Raw genomic sequence first — 21130 nt, forward strand, 5'->3', positions numbered from 1 at the left:
CTAAGTAGTTCCTTCAATAGTAAGCAGTTAATTAAGATTTATTTAAGTGAGACATTTACTAACCATGTATATATAGTATTGTAAACATTGATACTAATATGCATTTTGGTCAAACAAAAAGCTTAAGTTTGTTTTCTCTGTTGCTAAACAGGTGATATTTGAGAAACTATTAGGTCAATTGATGTCATATTCTCCACTTAACAGGATGCACAATCGTGGCATCACCATCGCATATTGTTCCAAATTGTTCCACCCAAATAAAAAAGCTTAGTGCAGAACAATGAAAGACCACACACACTTAAAACTACAGTTGTCAGTATCTGTGGATGTGCAGTGAGAATAATTCTACATTCTCCACAGTTTTCACTCATGTCACTGTCCGACTTGATAAGCATGAAAATCCATTTATCTACAAAGGAACTGTATGGTCCACATTGGACAATGTCTCTTTCATGGTCCCTCGCAGGCCCTTTTTCGTCCACAAAGCCACCCAACTGACTCCGCCAATTCCGTAATAGACCACATTCATTTGATATAGACACATCAAGGGAGATATTGCAGTGGTTTTGCCATGCATCACAAGTGGAGTGGGAGCTGGTTCACAGAAGCAGCAATATGCTCAGAACATAAAAGAACAATGGACACAAGGCAGGTGCAGTTAGGGAGGAAAAGACAGAGTGGACACCATGCAGGCCTGCATATAAAGACTGAAAATGTGTTGGCTGTAGCTTGAAAACTATATGTAAACAGGGGTGATGCTCTCAGAAGTAGAAACCTGTTCCTTCTTTTGATAGAGTGTCTCCAGACTGTACAGGAAACAGGACAGATCCAAAATTAGATCTTTCAGGATGAAGAGGAGGAGCAGGAGACGTCAGATTATAGATTAGAAGGTGGGGAAGTGTTAGGATTAACCATGCGGTCTAGATAGTAGCCAGACTAATGCAGCTCACCGCTCAGTTAAGGGCGTTGTCAAATTTAGTCCTGTGGATTATGTTGTGGTTAGTGCACTTAGAACCACAGTGAGAAGAATGTTTAAAAGATAAACTCTCATTGAAACACTTTCCCATGTTTGCACTGTTATTCTCTGCTCGCCCTAATCCATATTTACATAAATGAGGTGCGCAGAGATTTACAACACAGGGCGGACACAAAAACCTTTGAGGCTTTGGTTTTAACAATGATGCTACGTCTTAACCACCCTCTGGCTAATGCAGCTAATGAATGAGAAAGCGCTAGCAGGCGAACGGCTCTAATTCTCCTTCACAGGCTATCATGTTGCAGCCCGGAGACAGATCAATACCATTTGCTCAACACACAGGAGGCCTGGGAATCTATAAAAGGGCTTTTATTGAGTAATTAAACACCCATTACTGTCCCGTGCAGCCAAACAATAAATTTGATCAGCCTCTTAGGCGCGGATCCAGCCGTGATTAATACTCAGTGCATGCATGACATAAAAGACCACAATGACATTCTGCTAAGTCCTGTCTTAGACCCTTTGACGGTACGGGGACAAGGCTTTGGCTGCTTACAGTGGCAGTTTCAAGGTTGTTTAGTGCCGCTGGACCTACAGAGAGCTCCCTGTGCACTGAGGGGGCCACATACAGTCCACCCCTGCCGGCCTGGGATGATGCGCTCCACACACTGCTTTCAATTAAAGACAGTGATGATGCTCAAGAAATTTCTGAGAAACTTCTAACAGCAAAATTATTAAACTTTTTTATCAGTACACTACCTTTGTAAAGTCTCTGCTTTTTAGCAGTTTAAAATCACTAATCCTGAATGATTGGTAAAGGATAAAATGGGTATTGACGACAGCCTTCTATTCCACATCCACAAGCATTTTATAGACACTGAGTAACACACCGAATGCAGCGTAGTATTGTGTGTTAAGTTAGTTGTAAGTATATTGTGTGACATATATTTTAAATGTATTTTTAACTTATTTTAAAGTGGGTTATTACACTATGTTACTTTCCTTCATAGATGCAAAATTTATTTCATAGTATTTGAATGAGAACCTACAGAAAACTGCAGCAGGTCATTTGGCTTTATGAAGAAACAAAATAGAAAAATGCACACACAACATTTGACAAATGTTTCAATTCTTCTGCCAATATAAATAACACTTTCGTGTCCCAGCTGTACTGGTCTTTGCGTCTCTCCTCCTGGACACTTTCTCCCCAATTTCCAAATGTCTCTTTCTACACTTGCACAATTCAAAAACCTGTTACAATCCTATCCTTGTTGGAGAATATTTAGCGTTGTTGAGCCAACAATATGGCATCTGGGTGATTCTCCTAAATATGAATGGCCCATTCACAGGGCTCAATGGAGTCGCTTGGCAATGGCCCTTCTTCCCCTCCCTCCTCCATACTCAAAACAATATTCAACGCAGCAGTCTTGGCACTTTTCCCCGAAATCAACAAAAGAGGAATTCGAAGCTGTCCCTGAAACCCTCAAAGCATTAAGCCTCTGTGAGATGCAAGTACTTGGCACAAGCAAAGCGATTTACTGACAATGGGCAAATCATACAGTGCTTTGTGAGATTTAGGGGATACAATAGCACTCCGTTTCCAAAGCACACATTAGTAAGCATGTCATTGGGACCCCCCGGGGGAGCAGAGCAGCCTAGAGGATTGTGTAGTGAAGAGGATAAATATATGTTACTGTGCAAGAAGATGGACCAATGCCAGAACCTCCTTCCAGCACACATACACGCAACATACTGTGGATTATGAGTGTGTGGAATACATTAATATAATAATCTTCTGTACACACAAACTAACCCACAAACTTAACCCATTTGGCTTGTTAAGCGTATACATTGCAATGCATCCAAAATCAATTTACAACCATTTACCAGAGCTCAAGAGGGGCAGATGAGGGGAGTCTTAAAAAAACAAAAAAACAACAAAAAAAAAAAAAAGGGAGAGCTCCTGCCATGAAAATAAAACAAAATAACACTTGTTATAAATGTGCGGCGCTTGCAGCCATGCTGACCCCTGAGTGCTAAACAAAACCAGCAACGGACAAGCAGACACCCACTCAAAAGTCAATACCATGCGTGCCTCCTCTTCCTCTTGTATGGTTAATGCATGATGCCAGGTAGGGGAGACAGACGGAGAGTAGGATCTCATTATACGCTGCATGCGATCATTAACTATCTACCACATGTGTCCATCCTGCCAACGAAGTCGTACAAGCAACATCCTAATGCTCTCGCCTGCTTCCAGTGGGGAAACTTGGCCCACACACTTACACACAGCACACACAGACACACAGACACACACACAGTGTACAAGCATGCACAAATATAATCACAGGTAAGAAAACAAACATATTTTTTTCCCCTGGGTAGTTGAACATACACACAGATTAAGTCGTGTTTAACTAATTTTTCAAGCAAAAATATTCGTTGTGTTCCGGCTCCTCCAAAATGAGGATTTGCCACTTTTTACTTGTCTATATAACTGTTAACTGTCTTTGAGACATTCAAAGACTACACGTTAGTTTTTGAGAAGCTGGAACAGATAATATCAAATGTTGGCTGATGAAGCAAAAGAAATTAAATTATTTTATTTTTTTTTGGGTTTGTTTAGGTTCAAGCTTATAAAATGTGACAATGTTATGCTTACGTGTTTCATATATGAGAGTAAGCTAGTTATCTCTAGGTCTTGGGGTTTAAGTTAAACAACATACATCTAAACTAACTAAAAAGGATAATTATCAGCAGGTCAGTCGATCCAGTTAAAATAATCTGAAATATTACTGTAAAGATTTAGGTGGTTGTTGAGCAAAAATAGCAAAAAAAAGACACATCTGTTTTCCCTGGTCATATATGATATAATAAACTAAATATGTTCAGGTTTAGGGGGTATTTTTTGATTTTGTTTTTCACAGACAAAAAAGATTAATCAGTTAACATAAAATTTGTATTAATAAACTAATTAATAATGAACATTATTCTTTCACTGTCCTTCAAGAGCCACAATTTTTTTAAGCTATTTTGCAACAGAAGTTGGTTATGCTCTTGTTCCCAGTTTGTGTCCATCTCCCAGAGGCCACAGGCAGCTCAGTGATGCTGTGCCACACGCCCAGCCACTCAACATCCTTTGTGTCCAATCTCTGGCAAACTGCCAAGCTCTCTCTCTCGCTCTCAAACACACACACACACACACACACACACATTCTGCCTCGTACCCAATGAGCCATTGTTCATTAACGCACACGTACACCTTTGCCGTCTTGCAGCCACAAAAATGTCTGACTTACTTGCTGCTCGGACAAGCTGCCTCACTAATCAAGATGTTCAAACTGAGCTGCAGACTGTGTAGCCAAGGCTCACTGCTAACAAAATCAGATCATCCAGCCAGAGCCGGCGAGAGAAGAGCAGCAGCGGCGAGAGATTACAGTCAGATCCTTCCTCTCTCATAGCTGTCATTTTCTTGGCCTCTGTGGAAAAAAAAGGCTCTTGTCGGCATCCCCTATCGTAGGGCCAAATGAGTGGTGAGCTTCTCCGCATATCAATGCACAATTTAACTTAAGACTTCCATGGCAATAACCTAATTAGAAATGGTGCCTTCACATTTGAAGGCACAATGTAAAGGATAAGCTGTATCCTGCCATGTCTATTGAGGTCTAATGGTGCGGAATATTCCAAAGTGGAAGTTAGATTTTTTTCATTTTTAATAAGTCCTTAGCATATTTAACGCTTCCACATGCTGAATGTTTTAATATCTGCCAGAGAATCCGGGCCATGGGTGGTGGAGATTGCTGGTTAAGTGTAAAGGGAGGTGAGCGAGGGTCTGCTTAAAATTCAGAAAAGGGGGCAGTGGATTGTAAAGAAGTTAGGAAGGAGAGAGGGGGGAGAAAAAATCTACAGCTTTGATTTGATTAAAACCTAGGAAAATGATGCATTACATAAAACGAGGAAACTTCAAACATTTGGGGGGATTCAGAGTTCAAAGAAAGTGAGATAATGCTTTTAATACCCAAATTAACATGGAAATGAATTTAGTGGAATGTCTCTTCAAGGGTGGAAAATACTAGGTGGAAAAGTCTAGAAATTTGGTGACACTGATTTCAGATCAGTGTAGGCTCTTCTGGCTCAGTAATCTGGATCTGAACTGACCCTGGAAATATAATATTCAATTTATGACCACATTCTGAGCATGTTTTAGAATATTCTCTATGTATATATACCACTAACACACCTCATCTTCTGAATTGTCATGAATGACGGTGATACATAAAAACATCATCTTGGTATCAAGGATTACAGTAAGAAGCTCCACATATTATTCCACCCCGTGTCAGTCTTGTATGGATACCCTTCGCCTTAAGTACACCCATCAGATTTTGACTAGATAATAACCAGTCAGCACAGGGAGAGGGACTTGAGGGCAGAAGAAATAAAAAATCTGTGTGTGTGTGTGTGTTTGAGAAAAAGGTTCAACTGTAACATGAAAAAAATCCATCAACTGGCAACTGTCAGTCACAGCATCACTAACCCCCCTAAAAAAAAACATTTGAAAGAAAAAATACAGCCAGTGTACAAGTGAAAGCCTGGAGGAGGGGGATAGAAGGAGGAGGGTGGGGGACTGAGTGGATCATGGTGTCAAGGATTTTAAGGAATTGGTGTCCGCTCATCTACAGAAGAGCGCGTCTCGGGCAGCGGCACTACCGACAGCTGCCTGCCGTCTCTGGGAGAGGAACTTAGATTAGCGAGGAGGGGGCTGTCAGTGAGCATGCAGGGAAACACACAAAGACTACACAGCCTCGCTACAGTTAGCTGACATACAGCCCCAGCACTGTCTTCTGGGACGGAGAGAGAAAGAGACAGAGAGAGAGAGAAAAAGAGAGAGAGAGAGAGAGAGAGAGAGAGAGGAGGGGAAATAAGTGGACAAAGAGTGAAATAGATGAGAGAGCAAGGAGACAAGACAGGCTGACGCACTGTCGAGCAAACGTGGAGAAGCGAAAGGGGGGGAGAAAGATGAGAAGACAGAGGAAGAGAGAGATGGAGAGAGTGAAACAGACAGACAGGTCCGAGAGGGATTTGTTCTATTTGCATGCGCCGGGCTCCCATGGGGTCCAGCTCTGCTTGGCGAGCCGAGAGCACAAAAGATAACACTTAACATATTTGCTAAAAGATGACAACCCTGCCTGGATCTCGTTTGAAGAGGCCCTTTGTCAGGACAGGCAGACAGGAGAAATCCACTGATAGGGACGCGGCACAGACTAACAAATGTCTCTCCCTCTCTTTCTCTGTGTGGCTGAAAAGCACAATATTTCCCCCACATCGCCTTACATCTGGCAGAAGTCCCACGGGGCGGGCTAGATCGCACGCCGGTGGCTCCAGGACGGTAAAACAGCTTTTAATGGTAAACATTACAGACTGATAGAAAGTGTCAGGATAATTTATTTATACGGCCCCACTGGGAGTAGCTTAGCCACCCTCACTGCACACAGGCTCTCTCTATTCATTTAAGGGAAAAGTCCGTATTTAGATAAATAAAGGCAGAGTAAAGGGCCGCCTGTTTGTAAAGCAGTTTTTCTTCAATTCCTGTTATCTCTCCTCTCTGTGTCCCTATTAGCTGTACCGGGGGGCTGCCAGAGATGTGAAGCGATACGTTATGTGTATAATGAGGGGGATTATTGCTACTGTCACTGCAACACGCGCAGACAGAGGATGCAGAGGGACGGATCTTAAGCCGGGGACTGTAGCAAACAAATAGACTTAGAGGAATAAACAAACCACGGAGAATCGACATTATTTACATTACACACACAACCAATGTGTGCACGTTTGCTCCTGGGCTTCCTCATCCCTTACACACACACACACACACACACACACACACAGACACACACACTTGCATTTAAAAACTCATTACACCACATCAGCCCCTCCTGCAGAAATTAATTCCTTTACTTAACAAAAAACAGCAATTAAACCGGCTAACAACTGCATGAGATGGCTTCACTCATCCTTGAGTATCTAAAGGAAATTCTAATTTTACAAAGCAGAATCACATGTCCAGTCAAATTTCTGTCAAATGACAATAAAAAGAAAAGGATCCGTTTATATGTGCAACATCTTTCACCCTATGTATTTAATACAGTTTGCAAATACAGACATACACTCACACCTATAAACACAAACGAGCATGCAAGGTAGTAAACTCACGTGTTGAATGGGTAAAACCCACACATAAACACAAACACACACATACTCACAATACATCAAGTTGAGAAATGCAGAAACAGCACATGACATCAAGCAACTTAACTTTGTATGTGTGTGTGAGTGTGTGAAAGAGTACTGCCAGAGGTCAAAGGTGAAAGGTTGAGTCCTCACTAATAACTGCTACAAAAACCGAGAACGTGCAATCATGGAACTTCAGCCTGCGCGTGTACAGACAGCACATTGTGGCACTGAGTGCGATTATTCATTCGAAAACTATCCGCTGCACTTGTAACAGGGTGAGATTTTCAAATTCAACAATTCGCCATTGTTCTACAGTGAATGTAGAACATATTTCCTGCAATGAGGCTCTGCAATGTTCAACTCACCCATGTCCCATTTTAAATCTCCTAAAATATAAATGTATAAATTTGTGCTGCAAGTCATTAATGCGGTTTAATCCTGGTATAAATCCCTCATAGTATAATTTTGATAATTATCACCTTTAATGTAATTAATATGAAAGAGAATATGACTAATGCATACAATTACTAATAAATATTCAGTTTGACTTTGCAGTGATTGAGGCCTCACTGACTCACCTGCTACTTGTTTCATTAAAACACTTGTGACTCAAATTTTCTATTTTTCAGTCAAAAATAAAAGCTGGTGTGACTGCAAAAAATGTCCATCTGTGTTATTAATCTTCAGGTTGCATTATTAAAAATATTCCTAAAATGATTTCTAATTCAGCATCTAGAAAAATGTAATTATGGCTGAAAATTAAGCCATGTGTAATTTAACAAACATTAATAAGCAGATAATGTGGCGGTTGTGTGTGTCTTTGTGCAATATGAATAAAAATAGAACACAATAAACAAAACAAAAATAAAGCTTAAAAAGACAGCAACAATTATTTAAAATTCTCGTGTAAAAACATATTTAAAAGACACAACCTGATGGTCACTTGCAGGGAATTGTTATTTTGCAGCATGCAGACTATTTCCCATCGCCACTCAACTGAAACTCAACAGTGCATTTTACACCTTCCGATGCATTAATAAAAAGCGACAAAGTGCAGAAGTTGATAAAAGAGAAAATAAAAAGAAAGAAAAACCTACCATAGACGCTGCTGCTGCTGATCATGTCGTGCTGGAACAGGGAAAGGGAGAGGACATGAGAGCATTGGAATTAATTTGTGGAGAAAAAAGGCGGAAGCATTCCCTCTAAATAAAAAGAAAAAAAGATTTACATTACAAGACACTTGTTTTCTTTTGAGACCAGCAAGGCTCGGATTTCAAGCCTTGTGAAAGGTGGGCCCTTCAAGTCTTGGAGCGAGCAACTCAATAGGAGAGGCATCTAACCTACATGCATCTCATTAGAAAGTGGAGCCCGGGATGACAGGCAGCGGTGCAGGGAGGAGGAGGAGGAGAAGAAGGAGGGGGTGTAGAAGAAAAATCAACTGGTGCGATTCGGTGATTGTTTGCAAATGATGCCTGGAGTGTGAGTCAACTTAAATTTGTTGATAACGTCCTAAAATGTCCCAGCTGTTAGGAGATCCGTGCTGCGGTGACACTGGATCCGCTCTTCAAACGCAGCCATAGGGCAACTTGTTGTAACCGTACCGCCGCAACCGCCTGATACAGGCTGGAAAAGCCTTCGTTTGAGTGCAAGTTCTGTGTGTGCGTGTGTGTGTGTGTTTTCTATTTTGCGAGTGCCGCACAGCCGACACACACACTCACACACACACAGCCTATAGTGCAGCCTACGCGTCTTAGCCGTGGCGCAGGTGCGCTCCCTGAAAATCACATTAAAATACGAACACAGCAATTCACGCTCAGGTATCGTTTCCCGAAAACTTGTTAAATCACAAAGTGCACATGCATTATTCGGAGATCAGCGGCGTGCAGAGGCTGCTAGGAGCTCGGCTCCTCCACAGACGCGCTGTCTGCTCTGACCACTGTCTAACTGCAGACACAGCGGATCCGCGGACTATCCGTCCTTACCTGTTTTTTTAGCGACAGGTCGACCTCTCAGGTGGGGGGTTAGGGTCGCATCGATCCCGGGGAGGGGTTCTGCTGATGAACGGGGTGCCGAGGTTAAACCGGGTTGCGTGCGAGCTGAAACCATCCCAAGTTAACGCAGAAAACACTGACCACAGCCACTGCCATGTTGGAATTTCACCAGCCCTGAACAGCTGCTTCTCAGACTGACCAGTACCCTCCCTACTGCGCATGCGTGCAATGGGGAGAAGCGTGTGTGTGTGTGTGTGTGTGTGTGTGTGTGTGTGTGTGTGTGTGTGTCAATTCCAATTATTTCCCATAAGGTTATGCTGGGCGTCTGGTTTGTATGGCGAGGTTGGCAAAGTGGTCACAGGGAGTCCGAATGGTGAGAAAGATTATCAGAAGACTCATCCTGCTCCTGACACAGAGATAAAGAAGGACGAGAGTGGTCTGTGGGAGATGTTTTCTAAACAATGATTTCCATCAGATTGTTGTCAAAAAGTAAAAAAAATAACGTTAAACCAGCTCCTTTCTTTAATGCATATCAAAATAAAGAGCATCAGAAGGCAAGATCTCTTTGGACTGTGTGTGTGTATGTGTGTGTGAGTGTGCGTGCAAAGAATATGCAAAAGATGCAAGCTGCAGAAATTCAGTTTTTCAGGCAATCACACAACAGATGAGGATCAACTTTAGCACTTTAAAGTGTGAGAAGTGAACAGGCACAATGAAGGTGGAGGTAAATCCTCCTGCCCCTCATCTGCCCCTTAAGTCTTGCTGCAAACACGCCTGAAGACTCCACCAAACCTCCCAGTGATAATTATAGCAGCAATATGGAACTAGCAATTGAAGCCCTAATTAGAATGAAACCGTCCCAGTTAGCATGTTATCAAAGCATCAGCGGGGAGAGCAGATTTAAACAAGACATCAGAGATGGAAGAGCTGTCAGTGCATTGTTCCCAGTCACCCCCACACGTTGGTGCTCCGAAAAGTCCTTACTGTGGTCAAATGAAATCCAAGGGTGGGATTAATAAAGGGGTGAAAAATGTAAACAAAAATGTCATCTGAGAGGAAGATGTGGAATTGTTCACACACATCTGGAAGGTCAACTCATTTGACGTCAACACACATGCACAGACACACACACACCTCCACAATCACACACGATGCCTTTGAGTCTCAGCTAGTGAGCAGCATATGTAGAAAAGTGGACTGTTTCCCTCACACCTGCAGTTATTCCCAGTTTACTGGACCCTTGTGCAGCAGATTATACATTCCTGCAGCTTCAACTCCACCTTTCACTCTCAATTATCTATAATTAATTGTCTTTTTTTTACAATTCCATCAATTCATTAAATTTGTCAAGCCTGCAATGCAATAAAGGATTTGTTAGCGTAATTAAAATTGATTCCAAACCCGACTAATCGCTGTGTAATAGCTTCGTAGAGATGTGTTCTTTTTGTCATGCAGGGGTAATTATTAGTTTAGAAAAAAGCTTTAAATGATGTTTGAGGAAAACAGGCTTTGGTGTTATATTATAGTCTGCGGACATGTTACCAAGCATTGCTCTTTCTCCTCTCTGATTTACATACTGATGGCAAAGGTATAATTCAAGTGTGTTGAATATGCAGTGTGGCTATAAAAGGCTCTCGCATTGATATGGAAAATCTTGTGCAGGACACTTTCAGATATGATTTTCTAAAACACCTTTTCTGATTTGTGATTGCCACGCGTGTGTGTGTGGGGAGGGTGGAGATTTAACGGCAACATAAATCTAAATAGATTTTAACTCATTAGCCATTGGAGAGGTAATGATGTAAGTCTGCCACTAATGAGCTTAAGCTCTTAATTGAATAGGAGGAGGGGTGTGTGTGTGTGTGTGTGTGTAAGAAAACACAATCATACACACAACCCCCAGTGCACAAAGGGGAGTACACACAAATACACACACACACACCTACAAATACAATCCTGCCTCCTGTGTTGGTATGGGGTGTGTTTTTTTTTCTTCCTTCTCTATTTGGGGTCATGAGGGAGGGGGCAGTCAGAGTCACATGACCAGCTAAATTTCAACTCCACTGCCTGCGGACTACAGTGTTGGCCCTCATCACTTCATCACTACGCTTTTTTGTGTATTCCCCCAAAGCACATGAAATAAGAAAAAAGTTAAAAGGAAGAAGACAAACCAACTAAATTTAATGATATTCCTCATTTGTTTTTTGTTTAATCACATCTATAATTGAAACACAAAGTGTAAAAGACATTTTTCACAATAAAAGTCTAATCAAAGGAGTCATTGAACGTCACACTAATCAAACCTCTACTGCCTATGTTCCATATTCGCACTATAAGAGGAGAAACATGCAACACAAACCCACTGCTTTGATGTCACCTTATCTAGACACATTGCCTATTTTTATTCATCTCTTCCAAATAATTATCAGCACTTAACCCGTCGTGTCTAGGAAGACATAAAAATGTCAAAATCAATTTGAGGAAAGAAGAATGCTTATAGGATAAAATGTCCGGTCTTTATAAACTGTGTGGAAGATTTCGAATAGACCATGTTCCCTTGGTAATACAGGCTGTGAAAATGGTTCTATCCAAATTGTTAGTGTCTTCTATCAAGAGTACTCTGATATAAACAAAGCCCCAGTGAATGGGGCACGATGGTGGGGAAATCCAGGGGGAGCAAAAGGAGAGATTAGACACTGTTTCTAGTTGTTCAGATAAACAAAAAGGGGAATAATGCTGGAAAGTAGAAAAAGGGGATGACTCGTCTTTGCTCTGAGGCTAGTGTGTGTGTGTGTGTGTGTGTTTGTGTGTGTGTAGCCAATCCTCTTTTATGAGCCCAGACTAACGCCCTGATGGGACACGGCGTAGATTTGAGCAGGGCCTATTGAGCATAAGCTGCTAAATTTGGCAATAAAGGGAATGTGATTTACTGTAAGCTCCAGTGGGCCGAGAGCGATGCAGCCGACAGCACGGACACACACACACACACATACCTGACTGTATAAAAACACTCACACTAACAAAACCTTACTCACTCTGTTACTGTCTCCTGCTTTCTCCCTCATTCTCCCTGGCACACACACACACACACACACACACACACACAATCTCACGCACACACATATTGCGAACGCCTGGCCGGCTTTGCCTCTGAGCCCGACACACTCATGCAGCCACTCATGCGACTCAGCAGCAGTGACTTTGACAAATAACCAGGAAGTCCTGGTGTTGGCTTAAAAACTCCAACTTGTTCAGTTGCAATTCTGCATTTGTCCTGCTTTAATGGCTGTGGAAGTGGCTTTGGAGGTAATCTGTCAGTGATTGATTAGAGCCTGGCCAAATCCCCTCACTGAACGCATTGGTAGGCTACAGGCCCGCCCGCTGTTGCGTGAGGCAGAGAGAGACACAGAGAGAGGGAAAAGTCATTGAAACAGGCTCCTTTGCTGTGTGAGTACATGTATGTATCTGTATTAACTCAGACAATACAAATAGAAATGGTCACCTGTATTAACAAGAACGCAGGGTCAATCCCCATATAAACCCAATCCAGCAAGAATTTCTTATGTTTTTACCATTTCCCTTAGAGCCTATTGGTGTGAAAGTATAATAATAATTGACACATTTTCCCCATTAATCTTAAACTTCAGCAACAATTAAAGTTGAGGTAATATTAACTCGACTTTATTAAGAATTCAGATGTGTTTTTTTACACATCTGTGTAAAAAAACATGCATCAGGCCTCTCGAGTAAGTTAAGATGTCACTCTCTGTAGCCGACTTCCAAACATGTGTGAACGATTTTCACACAAGACAAACATTTACACTTGATCATGTATTTAAAGGATCCTTATAGCTTCAATGCAGAACTGGATCACACTTATTAAAACCTTATGCATCGGAATGAATTGAAAACGTATTTGGATCCTGTGATGACACAATGTCAAAATAAAATTTGGCTACTTTATACACGGTTCTGTCATACTTATGTTTTATCTTATGTTTATAGAGTATTTTTTTACAGTTTTTAATCAACAGTTGAAAGTTGGTCGTCATGCTGTTGAATATCTAATCATACCCAACCAATAATGTAATTGATACAATACGATTAGAAAAAATGCATGAAATTGATACTCATGTTGAAAATTTACACTGGTTAAGTTGCTGAACATGCTAATAAAATTAATGTCTGTTAAACAGAACTGATTCTTACAGCTCAAACACATTCCACTTCCTTTTTTTCCTTTTTTTTTTTTATTATCAAAGATGTCCTTTGGCCAAACATGTAGCAGCTCTGACCATGAAAATGTTCAGCATGAATCTTAATATCACTTAAGTGATAATTATTCTGCTCGCCACAAACCCGACTAACAAAATGGAATTCAATCAGAGCCTGCGCATAATGACAGTCATTATGAAAATAATGAACAAAAAAGTAATAATGACATCCCTATCTGCATTCAGACTTCTCTTTCACACATCTCCATGGTGATCGGGATTATTATTATTTTTTTCAACTCTACATTCTGGCTGGCCCATGGCTGCTTTAATCACATTGTTTATGGTAAACCAAGCATTGTGTTCTAGCTTCGTGCTCGGACTCGTTTAATTAACCACTTGAGAGGTGTAGCTGTGTCTACGCTAGTCCACCTAGTCTCCTGCAGTGGTGAGTGCAGGGTTATTGTTGCTGACCAGTCCATCTTTCAGCAGCTCCCTCTCTCACCTTCTCTCTCTGCTGGCTCTTTGAAATGAAACAAATCTTCCTCCATGCAAGAATTTGCCTTTCCAACACTGATGTGAATCATCACGCTTGACAATCGGGAACAATATAATTATGAGGAAAAACATCTCACCAGGATTGTGGAGGAACAGATTACACATGCTGGGATTAACTGATAAATCACTGGCTACTCTAATTCATTACAGCCTCTGAGTCAAAAGCAATAAAGTGTGACAGTTTATCTTTATACTCCACAGATTTAAATTTCTCACTTTAAATTATCTAATTGACTAAAGTGAAAATTAAGCTTTTAAGCAGGTGTTTATGTAAATGTGTGTTCTGTCTGTGTGTACAATAGAGTTTTTGGGTGCATTTTCTAAGCTTCCCCAAAGTAGATGTGTGTATGTGTGTGTTTGTGTCGGTGTGTGTGTGTGTGTGTGTGTGTGTGTGTGGTGGACCGTGTCCTTGAGGTTTACTCTTTTGATTCAATAGTGCTCCACATGGATGGACTCAATCAGATACCTCAAAGCCAGTCAAGGGTGATGTTCAATGGAGCTGAAGTTACACCACAGCAGCTCCTCGGAGCAAAGATGGCCTGGTTCTCAGACGTTGTTTACATGTAAAGACACTTCTTTAGTTTGTAGAAACCACAGAGAACCTGATTTTAAGTGTGCAAACTAAGCCATGTTTTAATAAATTGCTTCACTGTCATTTTTATAAGATTTCTTAGTCATATTGCCTGCTGCTTGTCAGTCAATGTGAACGATTTCTTGTATGTTTCGAGAACGTGAGAATCAAGGCTGCACTTAAAATAAATCTTCTGTCCTTTTCAACTGTCAAACCAATTTTAAAGCAACAGTTTCAAATGTGTATTTAAATCATCAAAGGGACACCGCAGAGATCACATCATTTACTTATCCGAGAATCAGATTTATAACAGATGTACAGCTTAAAAGGGATCAGAGGGTTGTCAGCAAATACAGCTGAAGTTAGGTGTTCAAATCTGTCTCCTCTCAGCAGATACTCATGCGCAGTTCCTAAACAATAGCTATGAAAGTCTGTCCAGAGAATGTGAAATGGCCAGTAGGTTTGTGGCCCTAGAAGCCATTACTCTTTGAATACCTTGAGGATAATGAAAGTGGGCCAGGGGAGAGTGGAGATGGAAAACTGGGCTGTTGGAGTGCACTGAGCCATTGCAAATGTCTGTTTGAACCCATAACACTGTGGCCATGTGACAAATGATAGCAAACACTCGGAGAAGATTACAGTCAGCTGAGTTCAAACTAACTAAAATTTTCTTTTGCTGGTGTGCTGATCTGTGGCTTTCACTGTTCATGTTGTGTTTGCAATCATTATTTAGCCCTAAAGTATTTGTATTTCTGCAACAACCTGTCAAGTCAAGTAACAGTAAAGCTACAGTGTGTAATTTTTTTAGGTGGATTTGCATGGAGAGGTTCAGTTAAAGGAGTCTGTGACCCAGACTCAATAAACAACCAAGCAGGAACACAGCGATATTTCCTTCCAAAGTTTGATGCCCTAAAGTTGTGCATTTAAAAACCTTTTTTGCCTCAAATTACAACATATAAGAAGATTCCTTGCTGTAAGAACAAAAAAACAACACAATGGAAATGGTTCTGCGAGCAACTAAAAATGCATTTACAAATCTAAATGTCACGTTTTAGTTTCTCCTGTTGTAGACCATAGCATAGCAATGTTTCCGGGGGACACTAAAACGTGAGGGACATTGAGATTTTTAAATGTATTTTTAGTTTCTCCCAGAGCCATTTCCATTGTGTTGTAGCTTTTTGCAGCACCTTTCATCATTTGGTTGTGTTGGGGCTTTTTTCCCTGCGTTTCTTAATACTGTGCTTGTGTTGTCAAATTGATGGCTAAGGTAGCTTTTCCCCCTGCATGTGGTTTCTAGGCTAAAGTATCATTTTTAACAAACCGATACAGTCTGACTGAGATTTATTGTGGGAGTAAGTGACAAAAGTCATGAGGGTGTTTACTTAAACTAAATATGCTTTAAATGTTTCTATTTGTCACAGCATATCTGATTCTGATTTCCTGAGAATATGGAAATGCATGTTGTTTCAGTATTGAGGACTAACCCAGACAATTTCTGCTGCAAGTCACATGTCAATCTGTGACAGTCCTACCAGAGAAAAGAACATTGGCTGGGAGCAGACTTCCTGATTGGTCATTTTGAAGCAGAGGAGTGCGTCTGCGTGTCGTGACCTCTCCCAGTTGTTTCTTCATGCTTTGCTGTATAACAAGACCATCACGCAGCACCGACAGGAGACAGGTCTCAGCTGCTCGTGCTCTCATCACAATGGGCTGTGCAGAGTGAGATGCCTCAAGGAAGTATCAGTAAACAACGCTATAGGGTTCCAGTTGCTATATGCTCAGGCGCTCATGCAAAATTCAGCGTTTTCTATGTAGACAGAGACGGAGCCAACACAGAAGGCAAGGGTCATGTTTTAACTACTGAACCTTCAGAACTCCACTATTCCCCCTTTAATTCTATAGGAAATATTGGCGAATGTGTCCTCAGAGTGGGAAGCAAAAATATTAATTGCTGCACTTATACATGAAGAAATTCAAACAGCTGCTGCTGCTGCTGTTGCCGACCTCCAACTCTAACCAGTTGCAGTATCCCTCGCAGTCTCTCTCTGTCTTCCTCCCAAGTCCTTTAATGGTGTGATCGCCCTTAACTCAGCTGTAAATCTCTCCCCAACGGGTTATGGTTCAAATTAAGGGCTCTGCCATAAGTGTTTGAATTTCATGAATTGTAATAATACTTGCATCACAAGACACATGAAGTCATGTCTCCCTCTCTACAGTGGAGATATGATACATTTTAGAGGGATGCACAAAGTGGTCCCCTGCTAGGGTAGTGGTGTATTCTAATAGACTGTGCTGGCCAACCCCCAGGTGCAAATATTCATGATTCATATTTGAAGGCTGCAGAACATTTAAATGGGACATTAAATGGTGAAGAAGATTAAAACATTGTTGGCTTTGTGGAATAATCACTGGTAGAGTTAGAGGGTATTAGATTGGGACCTGTACTTTCCCATATTGTTAATTCTGCTTGTTCTGGGCAATCGATATATATTAAACCTGAACTAGATTCAGAATTTATCCTATTTTTAGGTAACAAAATGCAAATATAATTTGCAATTCTGGAGCTACTTGGCATATAACATTTCAAAAGTGATCGTGTCTAAGTTTCAGTCTACTGGGCCACACTGTTCGGATGGCCACTAAGTGGAGAAGATCACAAACACTTATAAAACAAACTTTTTTCTGTTTTAAAACATCCCCACATTGCCTGCTTAAACATTTTTTGACTGAAGTTGTTTGTCTTTTTCAACATCAAGGACAAAACACAATGTCCTTTTGTATTTCATTCGACAGTGACAGTATGATGCATGTATTAAGTTAGTTAACTAGTTTCAAGCACCTATTTCTGCACAGAGCATCTTAAGACAGGTTTGGCTGTAAAGGATCCACCCATTGGGCTGTATTTCTAAACTGCATTTTAATGAGATTTGGAGAAAATGGCACAACAAAGTGACACACCTGTGTAGCAGATATGAATTTATCAAATTGTCAGTACCAACATTATTAGTCACCAGCAAAACGTCTCACAGCCTGGGAAAAGCTAATTTAGATATATACAACGTACAACTTACAACTATACAACAAGGAAAAAAAAACTCCCAGGATTATGGAGATAATTAAGTATATTTAACAACAAATATTTTAAATTCAACTTCAGTTCAACTCAAAATGTTTATTTCAGTATAAAAATATAGTTAAAATTGGACAGATATGTCCTTATCTGCTGTAATGATCTTACAACTTTTCTATCATTATAGGTGCATGTTGCGTGTCTGTGAGAGTGAGTGCATGAATGTGTGCAACAAAGATGTGTGTATGGTGGAGCACGAGGACAGACTTGATGATCCCCTGTCTCTCGGTGACTGTGCGGAGCCAGCCAGCCGTGGCGAGGCTGCCATAACTACCAGTTGAGCTCTGTCAGGGAGATGACCCACTCTCTATTCAACAAGACCTGCCACCCTGACAGACAGACAGACAGACAGACCGACAGACAGATAGACAAACAGACAGACGGATAAGACAGGCAGGCAGAACGACAAAAGACACAGCATGTGAATATTTAAACTCTCAGCTGAATCAGAAAACTTGCCATCTTGCTCCAAACAGCTGAAAACAGGAAAAAGCCGTAGGTGTAATTGGACCACAGCAGCACAGGTCATGAGTTGATGGTCTTATCTGAGGGCTAACACCATTTAAGACTAATTTGAGACTATGTGTTATTGTGCCTTTAACTAAGTTTCTAACCTGATCTGTACAGAGGTCCACTGTGCTTTTAAAAGAGACCTGCTGGCCTCCAAAAGGCCATCTAATGGTTTTTCAAACCCACAGTATTGCTTTAATGTACTGTAGATCAAAGGATAAAACAAGCACTTGCAGAGAAGATTTTAGATTTTCTTTAGTGCATTCGGTTTCTCACTGTTGCAACAGATTACAGTCTTGCAAACAATTAAAAAGCACTTATGCAAGAATCAAAGCACCTTTATTGGATATTTTAGTTCCTTCATGCTAAACAATCAAAATAGTATTTAGTTACAGTAAAATCACTCCGAAATTAAGAAGAGTTTTCCAAACCTAAAGCATTAATCTTAATTGGGTTTCTCATTATAAACTATGAACTTCCAGACATGTACATGCAGTTGTGTTTGTATGCATTCAGGCACTGTTGCTTCAGTGTACCTGTGTTTTGTCATTGGTGTTTGTGTGTATGCACTGAGGTCAGGACCCAGGCTGGAGGCCTGTCCCAGGAGAACTCGCCTCCAGCATGGCCAACTAACACTACAAACAATTAAAAACCACTGCTGCTTCCCCCCTGGGCGTTCGGCTTTAGCGTGCTCAGGCCAGAGGAACCGCCGCCCTGCCCTACACAAGATTCCAAACGAAACCCTCGGTATCCAGTCTGTGACGATGCCGGGCAACGCAGAAGATGGAGAGTTAGAATCGATACGGCTACAGCCTGTGGACCAGTGTGGAGACAGGGGGCTATTATTAGGACGTCCTTTCTTTACCACCTGAGCCACTTACACACTTAGGTTAGTCACACACACACATTTAAGTCTTCCTCACTCAAAGAGCTTGCATGTAACAACAAATGATGCTTGTAGGGAAACGGGTGTGTTATCTAGCTCCAGAATGTTGCAACAGATAAGCTTGATTTTGAAACAGCAGTTCCAAATGTTGACACTACAAAATCAACATGTTCTCCCTCTGCTGCTTTGAATTCACTTGAATGGAGGCAAGACTACTGCAAAATTAATCACAACTTCAGAGCAAACAAATAATTCAGACTTGTGGTCCTGTCTGATGCAATACAGACGAGTCAGCTAGAGAGCAGGTCATATATCTAGAGTGAAGTCTGTTTGAATTAAAGGATTTGGATTTATTAGCAGACTGAATGCAGTTAGCGTAGCAGCCAGTCAGTAAGAAGCAGTCAGCCAACCAGTTATCTCCCTGGGCATATGCTGTGTCCACTGCTCCAGAGCCCCCCTGTCAAAGCCATTGTGAATCCTAATGATCACAGTGCATCACAACCGCTCAACACACATAGAGACACGCACACACATACACACACACACACACTCACTCTCTCCAGTCTTCGCTCCAGGGGTCCTGACAAAACAGGAGACGGTGGGGACTCGTCAGAAGACAGCGCTGCCGGTGCGCTCCACCTGCTCACTGATTCTTACGCCTGGAGGAGCCTGAAGGCACTGCCATAACACACCCTCCCTGTCCATGGCACACACACACGAACAAATCGATAGACACACACAGATGCCCACATATTTGCAGACACACATATATTCACAATGCACATATATATATGCCCAGCTGCCTCTCGTCTCCTACTTACCTAGCTCCCACTTCTTTTCTTCCTAGCTTCCTTTACCGCGCATCCCCTCCAATTCAAACCTATCTGCTAGATATCCTGTTGTGTGTCCTCCCTCCATTCCTCACTACCTCCTCACCACCACCACCACCACCACCACCCCAAACTGCAGAATGCATGAAAAAACATACACTCACACCTACACACACACCCTCACCTGTCAGGTAACATCAGAGAAGGAGAGAGTTGAAGAGACGTGACAGCGCACTGAAGGAATCGTGTGCCAGGAACACAGACCTTTCTCTGTTCACCTCTGCTGTGCTGGAACACAATGAGCTCCTGCACCTCACCTTTGTTAAGGATCAGACCTGTTTGGAGAGTGTTGGAGAACCTCCAACAGTCAGAGCAACGAAGACACACTGAGGAGGAGAGGTAATATATCCGAATGTTGAGAGGAAGTTCTTATAATCAATAGGTGCACAGAGTAAGTCAGAGAGAAAGAAACAAAGACAGAAAGCATGAGATAGGGAGGGCCAACACATGCTGCCCAAAGGCCTTTTCACTATCCATTGAATTCATCAAGCTGGCCCAAAAAACTTACAGCTGCCATATGTATTGAACCATTTACCAAGTCCAACAAGTCAGCAGAAGCTCAGTAGACAATTTGTTAAAGACCAAAAAATGAAACACTGTAAGACTGTTGCAAATAAAGGTGATGCACTTCTTTTCTAGGCTATTTTGTTCCATTCTGGTGTTTCTATGTAAACAAAATAAATAATTTGCTTTAAGCTGTGGAGTTACACCAATTTGAGTCACTGTAAATCAAAGCAAGTGGATCTGTCTTCAACGCTCCATCTATGTGACAATATTTAATTTATATAAAATTTAGTTAAGTAATTAATTAGGTGAACAACCACACACAAATTTGATGGTAACAACTAAGCTTTTCTTGTTTACTCAGTGTAAACGTGTAAGTTTACAGTTTATAATAATAATATTAATATGATATGTTTGATACTCATATGATCATGAGTTGGGGTCTTTTCACTTGAAATTCAGAATTGAATGAATCAAGTAATGACACTTTTCCAGGCTCTAGATTATATAACAGAATATTACATGTTATATCATTAGTTGTTTCATTTTTGTTTCAACAATGCTAACTAGTTAGTGATGAACCCCAGTCAAATTTACCAGTATAAAGAGCAGCCTTGCATGTTTTGTACTGTCTCTGATATAAAATGACTTCAGGAATAGCAGCTG

The 21130-nt window shown here is 41.2% G+C and overlaps 1 protein-coding gene across 3 annotated transcripts in view; it reads right to left on the bottom strand.

Annotated features, from left to right (window-relative positions):
- Positions 1–9475, bottom strand: part of LOC137108768 (fidgetin-like) — a 32982-nt gene extending 23507 nt beyond the window's left edge. The window contains exons 1-2 of one of the 3 annotated variants that reach the window (XM_067493778.1): positions 9197–9475; positions 8308–8341 (exon numbers count right to left, since the gene is read on the bottom strand). In XM_067493778.1, coding sequence (XP_067349879.1) covers positions 8308–8341; positions 9197–9316 — 154 coding nt within the window. In that variant the 5' untranslated portion in view covers positions 9317–9475. Of the gene's footprint in view, positions 1–8307; positions 8342–8438; positions 9162–9192 lie in introns of those variants that run through there. The other 2 variants (XM_067493774.1, XM_067493775.1) reach the window with 2 other exon arrangements.
- Between the last annotated feature and the right edge of the window lie 11655 nt (positions 9476–21130).

This window comes from Channa argus, chromosome 23 (assembly GCF_033026475.1).
Source record: "Channa argus isolate prfri chromosome 23, Channa argus male v1.0, whole genome shotgun sequence".
NCBI classification, from domain to species: Eukaryota; Metazoa; Chordata; class Actinopteri; order Anabantiformes; family Channidae; genus Channa; species Channa argus.